Source organism: Pelodiscus sinensis, chromosome 1 (assembly GCF_052426305.1).
Source record: "Pelodiscus sinensis isolate ZL-2025 chromosome 1, ASM5242630v1, whole genome shotgun sequence".
Classification (NCBI taxonomy): Eukaryota; Metazoa; Chordata; order Testudines; family Trionychidae; genus Pelodiscus; species Pelodiscus sinensis.
Genome location: NC_143052.1, coordinates 161,237,807 through 161,251,578, shown reverse-complemented (window position 1 = coordinate 161,251,578; position 13,772 = coordinate 161,237,807). Strand labels below are relative to the sequence as shown.

The following is a 13,772-nucleotide window of genomic DNA, read 5'->3' as shown; positions in this document are numbered from 1 at the left end:
AATATAAACGACACACCAATAGAAAAAGGTCTCCTACAGTAAAAAGTAAATGTCTAGCAGAGTCAAAATCAAAGTAGGACAGTTACGGAGTCCAGGACATCAGGTTCAACTACTTCCTCCAAACAGGCAGCAAAAGTTGGGAAGCAGGGGGGTGGGGGGAGGGAGGGGGGAGGAAACAAGAGCAAAACTTTAAATACATCCCTCTTCTCACAGAAGCCAAATCTTTCCCACTCTTACATAATTTAGTGTTAATTTATTTGAGTCATATAATGGATATTTATTATTGCTACTGGGCTAGCCCAAAAAGGTTATGCAACAGAGAGACTGGCAATTTTCTTGTTATGCCCATCTCTCTTCAGCACTATCAATTGTTAGGATGAACCTTTTTTCACCCCTCTCCAGACTGTGCACTAGTGCAAATGACATATAGGTAGCAGCAGTGTAAAAACTTGTGGTTTCTCTCAACAGGATTGCCTTATAAAGTCAAGATGAACTGAATACTATTTGTAATTTTTTTTTTTTAAAGTCATGATAGTTTAGATCATTATTTGTATATCGGGGCACAGGGTCTGGATGGAGTATTTACAGTTCTCACAACTTGCTTCTTTTTCTTGTATTTATGAATAATCCATTAAAATAATCTAATCAGATTCAAGTGTAGAAATCTAGGACTCAGTTTAAGATGGTTATTAAAAACAAAGAACTAAGCAAAACTGCTTTTCTATTCATACTCTGAACAATTTTATAAGAATACTAAGCAAGTTGGTCATGAGTATGAAGTCCATACCTTTTTTATAAATTTTTTCTGGAAGACGTCAAAGTTAACTTATTTCTAACTAGTATTAGTGAAAAGATTTAACATTCTATTTTTCCCCAATACAATTAAACACATGCTAATCAGCCAATCCTCTAATATAGACTGCTCTGAAATTGTTAAAAGTTCATCAATTCAATAGAAGGTATTTGTAAACAAGATTTTTAAGAGTTCTTTAAAGAGAGGGTTTATCTGATGGGAAATTGTGTATTGATTAGAGTAGTTGATCATAAATTTAGTCCTTTAATATTTCAAAAATGTCCTGATTCCAAGTTTGCCATTGACAGTAATATTGTTCTCTCAGACCTTAAGCTTATTTATTCAAGTATTTCTCAAGATGGCTGATGGCAAAATCAGTAATTAAGTTTAAATGTTACTTCCTGCAAGCCCAAAATACACCAAATTGATTAAAAGTGGGAAAGCATTAAAAGAAGCAGTTCTTTACATTTACTGAAAATTCTATTTAGGTTAAGTGTTTATGTCATGATCTACTAACTGATGGTAAATATTTTTGATAGAACCGATTACTGCATGAGGCCTAATATTCAGTGTGAGAGAACAAAAGAATGTATCAATAGCTGCAAGCTACAAACTTTGGGGCCTACTCCCTGGTTGGCCAATGGCCTGCTGAGTGTCCTTGGTCAACTCACTTCAACTCTTCATGGACTAGTTGTAATAGGACAGAACAGTTGTGAAAGCAGTAGCTAACTTGCTATATACTTACATTGTATGTCCAACAAGTAAGGATATCTCATCTCCTTTTCCAAAGCTGGATGCCTCACAACACAGGTTATGCGTCTTCCTCTGGCAAATTTGGTGGGTTTCAGTTTGTACTGACTGACAACTGTTACAGTTTCATTTAGAAATGAAGTAGAACTGGATTCCATTTCTCCAAGATCTCCTTCCCAATCAATAACTGCAGCAGGTTTTCCAGTGGCTGCTGTACAAATGGCTGCTACTGTCTGATTTTCACCATCTATTAAAGAGTTTGGTCCCTTTGTTAGGCTCACAATGGGTTCAACTATTGAAACAAAAAGTTGAAGTAAGTAAGTTTTCAGTCAAGACAGGAAAGTTTCATTTAACCTCATTTTCTACATTCTATCTCAATAGTTTACATCTACTAACACATTCTCAAAGGCAATATGTTAGTCATCAGGTAAAGTTGACAACAACAGATACCTAAAACTAATTTAGACAATTGAAATCTCTGGTATCCCAGTCCTGCACACTGCCGATATGGATTTATTAAAAAAAAAAAAATCAAGTGATACAATTTGAATTTTAATCCACAGGCAGGAAACCTTAGTTTAAATAATTTGTTTTCATATTACTTTGCATTAGTATATGCTATTTTCCCCTAAAGGAAAGGCTGATGTTCATTGGTTGCTAGCCATTAAATACATGTGAACTTCAACTAAATATTTACCTTTACACTACATTTAGTGGGTTTACATTGGGTGTGATTTTTTTTGAACTGGAAGAATATTCTATATTTTTTTAAACACGTTTACTTAATTCTGTAGTTCATATTATTCAGATTTTTAAAATACTTTAACCATAAAGTACGATACAAAACTGAATGTAAGTGTGATTTGTGTAAAGCTCTACTGCAGCTTTTAAAAGCATTTTACTTTTTAAATGTCAGAACAAGCCAAGATCTACTCCCCCATCCTTTCCTCAAGACCCCACCCCTTCCTTGAAGCCCCACCCTCTGTTCTCTCCTCCTCTCCATCACTTGCTATCCCCAGCCTATATACAGTCTCAGAGTATGGCTACACTGCTGCTTCTTTTTCAATTCTTCTTTAGGAAGAGGTTTTTCCAATATTTGGCCTGTCCCCTAGACCACAGTCTTCCTTTATTGCTAAAAATCAATTGAACATAAACCTTGGCCATTTGCACTTTCACCAATTCGCTCAACTTCAAATCGAAGTTTGATTGTCCTCCCTGTTGTACTAAAGCTAAAATATTTGAATTGATAAGCTTTAGGAAATAATTTTTAAGCTTTGCATACAATGGCATTTGTGTATAGACAATTTTAGCGCTTCCTTTAATATATCAGACTAGTCCATGACGGTAATATAGGATAGCATTAATGTACTCCAAGATAACAAAAAAAAAAATCAATGCCTATCTTCATGTTTAAAGTTCCAATCGTGTAGTGTAAAGGCCTGACTTCTTCAGCATTTCAATTGCCCTTCTCGTACGAAAACCATACTATTCTAAGCTTTCGTCTTCCATGGATGTATTTTCAGCGATGTTCAGTTTACAAGACCTTCTGAAGTCAGCCCAAGTTTAACATTTCTCAACAAGTGAATTCAAGCACCTAGTTAGGCGAATTCCAGGTTGTAGTTTCAGAGCTTGTATTTCAGCCTTAATCTACTTGGAAAGAGTACATTTTCCCTTTTGTTCCCCCTAAAACAATCTTTACAACTTTAGGCATGTCTGTCCTGACAGAGGACTCCATCTGGTGCAGATGTGTCAACAATTTCTAGCTGGCACAAGGTACATATTATGTACCATGGACTTATGGGTGTGGGTGGAGAGGGGTCCACAAACAGTACAGAATACGATGAGGGACTCAAGCAACCTTGAATTTAGTACAGCTTATTTTTTAAAAGTCAAGGGTTCTGCACTGCCCAAATACTGCAATTGTTATCTTAAGTCTCTGAAGGAAAGAGTGACAAACCAACCAACAAGTGATCCTGTGGCACCCTAGGATACATCTAGACTACATTCTTTTTTTGAAAGGAGACATGCAAATTTGGTGCTAGTTTGCATATCTTCCCATTGCTTTTTCGAAAGCTTTTTTCCAAAAAAAGAAAGGTGTTTAGATGTGGTTCTTTTGGAAAAAAAAAAAAAAAAACTCTCGAAAGAACCTTGCTTCCTCAAAAAATGTGGTGTGCAGGGTTCTTTCGAAAAAGGGTTTTTGTTTAAAAGAAGAACTGTATCTAAACTGCTTTCTTTTTGGAAAAAAGAGCTTTCGAAAAAGCAATCGGAAGATATGCAAATTCAGTAGTAATTTTTGTCTCTCCTTTCGAAAAAAGGATGTAGTCTAGATGTACCCCTAGGCTACATCTAGACTGCAAGCCTCTTTCAAAAAGAGACACTGAAAAAGTGTCTAGACTACAACCAGTACTTCCAAAAGAACAGTTTGCATTAACATAGCACCTTTTTTCAAAAGAGCACTTTCAAAAAAAGGCATTCTTCCTCATAAAATGAGGTTTTCTGCGGTCGAAAAAAAAACTGCTGCATTATTTCCATTTACTTTCGAAAGAACGTGGCCAGCAGTCTAGATGCAGGTGAAGTTTTTTCGAAAAAAGGCCACTTTTTGAAAAAACCCTGTAATCTAGAAGTGGTTCTCAACATGGGGCATATGGCTCCGCAGGGGGCCATGCCTTACTTCAAGGGGGCCACATAGAAAAAACAGAACATATGGGGGCACAGTACGTTTGAGGGGGCCACCCAAACTTAACTGCTAGGTATATGATAAATGAGGCTCAGAAGGGAGCCATGAGCAAAAGAAGATTGAGAAACACTGGTCTAGACACACCCCTAGAGACTAACGTAAATATACAGGAACACGAGCTTTGGTGGGTTAAACCCAGTTTAGATGAACAGGAGCAGCATATATAGTACCTGTCAATTGCCATGTATGGCTAGCAGCTGCACAGTTTTCCCACCCATGCTATTCATTTTCAATTCATATAGACTCTGAGAACAACTACCTGTCTCCTGCACCAGTGTCTTTTTAGAACGAAGATCTCTGTTCTGTACCTGAAGTGCTGTCACCTAGCTCGTTTCATAGGTACACAGGAGGATTTTTGGGGTTAGCTTTATTTGTTTTTGGGGTTTTTTTTCGTTCAAACAGCAAAGAATTTAAAGAAGATTCTTGCTCCACAAGCTATTAAATCAGAACACAAGTCCTTTAGTCAGCTTTCTTTGTTAGTTAACAGTGTGGCTTCCAACATTATACTCCAGTCATTAAAAGATTATTTTTACTAGTCAGAACTAAGCTCTCTCTTTTAAATATAGCTATCAAAGAATCAACATGCAAAAACATCATCAGGAAAGACCTGAGAGATGCCTACGAATCAAAGACATTCAGGAAGGCTGAACTCACATACCTTCAGTGGCTTCTCTTCAATGTATCAGACTTTTAAAGTAAAAGGAAATTACGACTTATGAATGTTAAGCCAGTTACAATTAAGAGATTGAATTCACTCCCATGCTGCAAGGTATTAATGAAGAGTATCCAACAGCCCACAACTTTGCGAACTTGGGTGTCCAGAAGCATCTCTATTGCATCTCTATTGCATAGTGTATATTTAAAAGAAAATAAATCTTACTGTAATTAGTATTAATTTTAAAGTGATAATTTTTAAGTATCACAATTTATTTTATTTACTGGAAAATTTACCCAACACCATTTGAATCCTTAAATAAGTTTTGTTTTCCTTAGTTTAAATCGTTGTTCTGAGGTGGGGTTGGGGATGAGGGGTTCATTATGCAGGCTGCCCCAGGGAGAGAAGACAACCTCTGCCCTCTCTCACTGCAACAGCTTGGGGCCACATGAGATGCACCCGTCCATGGCCTCTGCAACAACAGTAGACACAGCAGAGGGAAGGGTTCATTTCATCCAGATGCAGGGACAGAGACAGAGATCAACTTTGAAACATATAGAGTAGAATAGCTGCCCAATGGGATTATTATAGCTGTCTTGGTCCCCATCTCTAGCCTCTTGCTGCTCCCCTGTGGTCATTCTGGAGTATAACTCTCTCCTACCAGATCCCTCTTAATGAGCAACAACCGAATTCCAGGCACATCACATTATCCTGGCACAACCAAATCCTGACCTTGATTTGAGTTATAAGAGGAAGCTGCATCCCAAGTGTGGTGGTCCTACTTCTTCCCATTTACAAGTTCTTCAACAAAGACTCAGACAGATGCACACATCTAAAATATTAGTAATATAAGTAAGGTGCAGTTACACATCTGCCTAGCGAATAAAGTCACCCACAACCAAAGTTTTGTCTGTATCTTAAATAATGCATCCAACTACGTGCACTCCACTTCAGGTTCATCTTAAGGCACATCTCGAATTTTCATATCTTCTTCCAATTGCTTTTTTTGAAACCTTCAGTTCAAAAAAGAAAGTCTAGACATGGTTCTTTCGAGAAAAAGACCCTTTTTCTTTAGAACCATTCAGGTTTACACGGTTCTTTCGAAAAAGTTTTTTTTCCCTCGAAAGAACCGCGTCTAAACTACTTTTTCAAACGTAAGTTTCGAAAAAAGCAATTGGAAGATATGCAAATTTGACCCAAATTTGCATATCTTTTCTAAAGTGAAAACAAGTCTACGGCCTTCGGTATTTTCAGTAGTAGGACCTGCTCAAGACATTTATGTGCTTCAGACTCTCTCGTGTCCTGTACCAAGGATACATCAAACAGCACAGGCAAATGGCTCTGAGTTCCTTCCCTATCACGAAGTCCCAAACGACAAGACTGTAAAGCTGAGGGAAAAGAGGGCAAGCAGTGGAGCACATAAAGACATCTCTAAGAACTCCTGTAAAAGTAAAATAACCTCTCCTCTCTGAAGCAGTGTCCTGATAGGTACTCCACTTCAAGTGATTGCCAACCAGTACACATAGGACGAAGGAGCTATTTCAGAGTCAGATCTAAGAGTGCTGATAAAAACAGCACCATCTGACCTGGAAGCATGTACCAAGGCATGCCTGGGAAAAACTGGCCTGTTGGTCAAGTTGTGACTTTGCAAATTTAGGTGACAAGTGTGCCATAGAAACGGACTGAAATCTAGCTGAGTGTACAATTACTCTAGAAAGGAGATCATTAATGTTCTGGTCCCAACAGGTTAGACTATACCCAAGAAAGGATCTTGAAGTCTTTAGATGCAAAAATGTAGATCATTCTGATCAATCCACCAAAAAAAAAAAAAAAAAAAAAAAAAAAAAAAAGGGGTTTCTAAATGATGTGGTTCTGTCCTGGTACAAAGCTAACAACCTTCTAGCATTTATAGTATGGAACGCAGATTGTTCCTTATACTCGTGTTACTGGGAAATTTGGGGACGAAGTGGGAATGGGTAGAGGGAGCAACATGTACAGAGGAGGGTACGGTCTAATTAGCATAGAAATCAACGAACATTTTAGGCTAATATTTGGAATGAGGCTATAATGAAACTTCTTCCTTAGTACTGTGAAGGGAGGGGGTCCACCATTATTGCCCCATCTGATTCATGAGCAAAAGTAATGCCATTTAAATAGGTAAGTGGAGCAGAAAACTAGCTAGAGGATGAAATGCAAGTTTCATGAAGCAGTTAAGTACCAAGTTCAAGCCTCACACTAGAGTAGGTGCTCTTAATTGTGAAAATAAATCAATCAGTTCTTTAAAATGAATCCTGCCACTTTTGGGTAGTCAAGTACTGAAAAGCCCTCCACTGGTAAATGGAAAGTTGTAATTGCAACCAGCACTCTGACAGAACTCAAAAGAAGGTCTGACTTCATTAATTCCAAGAACAGCAGAAAGGGGAATTGGTATAAAAACTACCTGTTCAAACAAAAGTGATTAAGTTTCCTCTATCTTTAAGGTAGCTCGGCTAGATATATCTTTCTGCTGTTTAACAGGAGCTGTTGTACCTCTGTTCAGTAATAAACACCTATTCCCCCAAGAACCATCAAGGAGCCAACCTCAAAGAGGAAGAGTCCCCAGAACTGTGCGGTAACAAGTGGGAAATGATGGGGAGGCATGACAGCTGACAAGAAGTGAAACAAAAAATTTAAGGAAGGCCTTGGCCAAGTTGGTGAAATTAGGACAACAGAGAGTTACTCACCTTGTACTGTAACATCTGTTCTTCAAGATGTCCCCCCCCGTAGGTGCTCCACTAGAGGTGCTGGGCTTGTCCCGGCGCCACAAATGGAGAATCTTCCATAGCAGTAGCCCTGCCGGCCTGCGCATGCGCTCCTGCTGTCTTGCGCCATTACAGCTGAGCGCGGGCTGGCTTGTCAGTTTCTTCCCAACTGGAAGTGTCTGAAAGATAAAACAAAAACTCCGAAGCAGGGAGCAGGATGGGTTGTGTAACACCCATGAGAGGGAGGCGGGGGGAGACATCTTGAAGAACAGATGTTACTGCACAAGCTGAGTAACTCTCTTCGTCGAGTAGTGTCCCCGAGGATGCTCCACTCGAGGTGAGTACACAGGAGTGATCCAATGCTATCTTTGTGCTTCGGACTTATGGCCTCTGCACTGTGGCCAGAACCGCTTGCGCCACCACTGAATCGTTCAATATTTTCGCGAGAGCAAAGTGTCTGGCGAAGGTAAGAGCAGATGACCAAGTTGCTGCATGGCGTACATCCTGCAAGGGTACACCTCTAAAGTAAGCAATGGATGCAGCCATGCCTCTGGTGGAGTGGATGAGAGGCCGTCTTGGTAAAGGTTCATGCCATAGGGCGTAACAACTTGTGATGCAAGAGACGATTAAGATGGAAATACACTGTGCAGAGAGCTGTTGGCCTTTCGAATGCTCAGCGGTGGCTATAAAAAGACGCCGAGACTTCCTGGAAGCACGCATTCTGTCCAGGTAGAAGGCAAGCGCTTGTCTGACGTTGAGCATATGTAGAAGTGAGTCTTCTGGTGAAGAATGTGGTTTTGGGTAAAATGTTGGCAGGTTTATGGGCACGTTTATATGAAAAGGAGAATTCACCTTTGGAAGTAAGGGTGGCGGGAGGACACTGAGCACTGCCCCATGCTCAGAATAATGTGTACGGTGGGTCGACAGCTAGAGCTGCTAATTCACTAATTCGGTGTGCTCAAGTGATTGCCAGCAGGAATGACATCTTCATCATGAGCATGTGCAAGTCACAAGTCGCTGTCTGTGAAAGGGGACCCCTGATAAATTTTTGACATACCATGTTAGCGAAGCCCTGACATGTGGGGGAATAGACTGTTCTGTTCGTGCTGTGTACACCTGGTGTCTAAACAGTGAAAAGCCAATGCTGGAGGCTGCATAGGTGGAGACTTGCATGTGACACTACATATGTGAGGGCGGCCATATGCCTGAGCAGCTGTAGGCAGGTAAGAATGAGGGATTTGGGAGCAGTTGACACACTCTGGACCAAATCTCGAATCAGCTCGAATCTCTGTGGGCAGGTATACCCTTGCGCCCAATGCATCAAGTCTCACGCCAATAAATTCCAGATCGTGACTCGGCGTCAGGGACGACTTGTCGAAGTTGATTATGAGCCCCAAAGCCTCAAACACCGCTGTGGTGGCAGCAACTGCCCATGCAGCCTCATCGAAAGTAGGGGCCTTTAATAGGCAGTAGTCATCGAGATACAGGAAGATCGAGATAAAGACGTCGAAGGTAAACACTCCTGGCACCAATGAAAGACCAAAGGGTAACACCTAATACTGGTAATGTTCCGCGCCTACTACAAAACAAAGCAATCACCTGCGGGCCGGATGAATTGTTATATGGAAATAGGCATCCTACAAGTCAAGAGATGCGAACCAATCCCCTTTGTCAAGAACTGGGATTATAAAGGCTAATGTAACTATTTTGAATTGGTTTCCGCAGGTGACGATTGAGTTGACACAGGTCCAGGATAGGTCTCCAACCTGACTTCTTCTGGGTGAGGAAGTACCAAGAGGAAAAACCTTTCCCCCGGAACTGAATGGGTACCCTCTCCACTGCCCCTATGGTAAGTAGCCGAGAAACCTCTTGCTGTAGAACAGTCTTGTGAGAGGAGTCCCTGAAGAGGGACAGGAAGAGTGGGGAGGGATTGAGTTGAAAGGGATGGAATATCCTGTAGCAACTATGTTGTTGACCCAGCGTTCAGTGGAAATCAGAGACCAACGGTGTTAATAAGGCCTCAGCCAATGATGGAATAAAGCTTGCGGACTGTGTAGAGCCTGTCAAAGGGGTGATACGCAGTCCCTCAATTGACACATCAAACTTGCTGCCGCCCCTGCTGGTGGCCAGGTGCCTTGTTAGGTTGTCGTCTTAGTTTCTGTTGGCATTGCCTTGGTCTCTGCTGCTCGTATGGTTTGGTACAGAATGTGGTGTAAGAGAAAGGTCTCTGCTTATTATAGGGTGCTTATAGGGAGGCATGTACATCCCCACCGTTCTCAACATCTTATGGGAGTCTTTACCTGAGTGGAACACCTGATTGGTGGATTGAGAGAAGAACAACTGACTATCGAAGGGTAAGTCCTCTACTTTATTCAGTAAATCCTTCGGGGCAGCAGGCTGATGTAACCAGGACGCACAACGCATTACTACAGCATTCACCGTGGCAGAAGCCGCTGCATCGGCAGTGTCCAAAGCAATCTGCAATGCTGTTCGGGCTGTTGTATAGCCCTCCTGTATTACCACCTTTAGAATTTGGCATTTAGAGTCCAGTCAATGTTCCAAAAGCGGTATTAATTTTGAATAATTATCAAAACCGTGATTTGCCAGGAGAGCCGCATAATTACACATTTTTAAAGCTGAAGTGGTGGAAGAGTACCCTTTCCTGCCTAGAATATCTAGGTGTTTGGCCTCCTTGTCATTTGTGGTATTCTTAGACTATGCTGTTTTGGACCTGTTGTGCTGCGTCCATGACAAGGGAATTGGGAAGAGGGTGAGTAAACAAGAAATCCAGAGAGCGGCGCAGACATGTCGGAGATCTGGAGGGCTTTGTAAAATAATCAGACCCTCAGCCTCAGCTCTCGGTTGCGCCTGGTGCACGCAGTCAACTTTGTGCAGTGGACGCACTTCAAGGGGACATGTCCATCCCAGAGACATTTAATGCAACATGAGTGCCCCTCCAAAGCTGGCATGGCATCTTGGCACTCAGCACATTTCTTAAAACCGGGAGATCCCGGCATAACTGCTTGTTAAGGCTACTGAACTAGATACAAGAAAGAAAAGGCGTTTATTTTAAAATAAACGCAACTATAACTTCTAAGAACTACTACACTAACACTAATGAACTATAAAACAAGTATTTGCTAATACTAATCTCCCTTTCTCCTCAGCTAGGAGTGGGAGGGTGCCTAAGCTCTGTCAGCAGTCACGGATGGTTGAAGGAAACTGACAAGCCAGCCCGCACTCAGCTGTAATAGCGCAAGACAGCAGGAGCGCATGCGCAGGCTGACAGGGCTACTGCTATGGTAGATTCTCAGTTTGCAGTGCCGGGACGAGCCCAGCACCTCGAGTTGCGCACCCTCGGGGACACTACTCAAAGAACCCACACTTTAACCTGTATGATCTCATTTCAGCAACTTCAGGGGCAGTGGTGTCTATACAGATACAGAAGACATTTGTCCAACATGTGAGAAATGCATTCCCTGGAATGTAAAAAAGAAACGTGATTAATTCTACACCCATGGCGTCCAACCAGTTCTGAAGCAGAAGCCACTATAGGTCCTCAAGAGAGCTAGCCAAATAGCCATACGTGGCTAGCATGTTCGACACCACGGTTCTATACCAATTACATAACTTTACTGATTCATCACAGAGGGCTGCTCAGCACACCATGTCAGCCCTCACCCTGCAGTTCACTATTTATGTAGGAACACCAAGACTGCACTGTGTCTCATAACCATGACAGACTGGTCCCTGAGGAAGGGAATAAGGTGTGTACAAGCATTCCTCACTGCTTTTCAATCCAGGAAGTTGATGTTGAGACGAGTACTGGACACACCATTTTCTCTGTGCCGTGTGTCTCATTTACTGGCAATGTCACTTGACAGAAGACTGTCATGTTACAGGTATAAAGTCTAACAGCTTATGAGGGGACTCCTCAACCTATTCTAAATGCATCCTGAATGACTTGGTTGGTAATTTGTTTAATTAGCTCTTCAAACTGTTTGGCATAGACTGCCAGAAGTTGAAAAGGCATCACAGCTTCATCTGGTGACAATAAAGGAGCTCATTAGTTAAGTAGGGTGACCTCTGTCTGCTTTTGCCCTTGAAAGGCACTTCCTGTGCTTGAAGCAAAGGATGGAATGGGAAAGCATATAGGGTGATCCCTATGGGAAAGGCAAGGAGTTCTTGAAAATTGTTGGTTGACAGGGATCCCAGAGAATGCAAATACAGTTATTTAATCACTGAAAAGACGGGCTTTTTTGCAAGGGAGATCCTTCATGGTGTTTTGGACCTTCCTCGGAAAGCCAGGAGACTGTAGCCACAAGTCCCTGTGCATCATGAGTCCAGTGGCCAAGGAACTGGATGCAATGTCAGCTGTATCCAATATGTCCTAGAGGGCCACATTTCCCTTCATCCACCAAGGCCTAGAACCAAGGCTGGTCATCTGCAGGCTACTTGTCCTTAAATTCTGCCAATCCACTGAACAGGATGAAATTGTACTTGGCTAATTACCAGATTCTGCTGACTAAGTGGAATTTTAGCCCTAGAAGAGTCTAGAAAATGACCTTTGTATCAAGGAAATCTAATTTTTGATCCCGTATCTGGTGTGGGGTATTCTTCTGCAAGGGCTGATGCACCCATTCCACAGCCACCTGAATGACCAATTCATTCAAGACTAGGGGCGTGAATGGAAAATTGATCCGTCCGGTCTTCATGAAGTAGTGTATCTTGGCTCTTCTCATGATAGGGGTATACACTAGTGTGTGCCAAACCATGTGAGCCCATTCTAGCAAGACATCATTTATAGGAAGGACCACATGGACTCTCCCCCTGTGGTTGAAGGATGTCTAAGAGACTGTGTTGGGGGTCCTGGAATTCCTCCAGTGGAATGTATAGGGATAAACACCTCATCTGGTGAAGAGGTGGCTTCAATTGCAACTGGTGGTACTAATTCTGGGTCTTCTTCCCTGTATACCAAACAGAGGTTGTTGGCAAGCTGAAAAGCAATAAGATCCTTGCTACAGCACCAGCTGGCTCTGGTAGAGGTCCCATGGCCCTACAGGAGACCATATGTCTGGGAAGGCCCATAAGGAAACAGTACCAAGCTTCTTGACAGGAGGGGTTTCCATAGCCAAGGGTGTGTCAGCTGTATGTCGAGGCTGGTACATAGCCATAAAGATGTTGATGGGGCTATGACCTGAGTCAGATGTCAGTTCTAACGCCAGAATTGTCAGTACCAGAGTGCCCCAGTCCAATGGTTGGGAAAGGGATTTCTCCTGAATCAGGAGGCAGTTCATCCTCAGGTATGGGAACATCTAAAAGAACGGATGGGCCTATGAGGAGTGTACACAATAGGAATATCTCCTGTATGTCCCAGAGTCCGCAGGTTGCCCACTGAGATTCCGAAGGGACCTTGGTCTGCTCTTATACCCTTGAGAGTATTTCTTATTCTCTTGGTGACGATTGTCCTCTGGTTTCAGTGCAGGCAGCTCCAGACAAATAGTTTGCACTTAGAGGGACAATACAAGTAAGTGGTGGCCACTGAACAGGTCAGTATTCTTAGCCAGGAAATAAGTGCATTAGAGGGTTCATTACTTCCATCAGGAACTTGCAGAGATGAAGTTCAGTCTTCTCTAGCCCTGGAGTAGAAAGGCCTTACAGATGCCGCATTTCATCAAAACGTGCACCTCACCCAGACAATAGAGATACTACTGATGCTTGTCACTGACTCAAAAGGAATAAGAACAGGAGACAGTTCTTGAAGCCTGGGATCCTTGGTATGGCTCCCAGGTGACAAGGGATTAGTGTCCTCCCTGGTCAGGGGACACACTACACTACATTAAACTATGAATACATATACATATACATATACATATACACACACACAAATAAATTCGGGAAACAAAGGAGGAATATGGCTGAGGTCTTGTGGAGATAAGGAGGAAGTGGAGTAGTCTTGACCTGCACCACCCCTTTTACCATTGGTTTGAAGGTCTAATACAGCAGGGGAAAAAATTGCAGACTCAGGAACATGTTGTATATAGCTTGCATGTGAACCCACATGTGGAATACCACTCAAATAACTATTGCTTCCTA

At 42.1% G+C, this 13,772-nt stretch overlaps 1 protein-coding gene across 2 annotated transcripts in view; it reads right to left on the bottom strand.

Moving 5' to 3' along the window:
* The window catches only part of NECTIN3 (nectin cell adhesion molecule 3), a 133,391-nt gene that overhangs the window by 72,646 nt on the left and 46,973 nt on the right, over positions 1-13,772 (bottom strand). For both annotated transcript variants that reach the window (XM_075908478.2, XM_075908472.2), the window contains exon 3: positions 1,539-1,835. In XM_075908478.2, the coding sequence (XP_075764593.2) occupies positions 1,539-1,835 (297 nt within the window). The remainder of the gene's footprint in view (positions 1-1,538; positions 1,836-13,772) is intronic.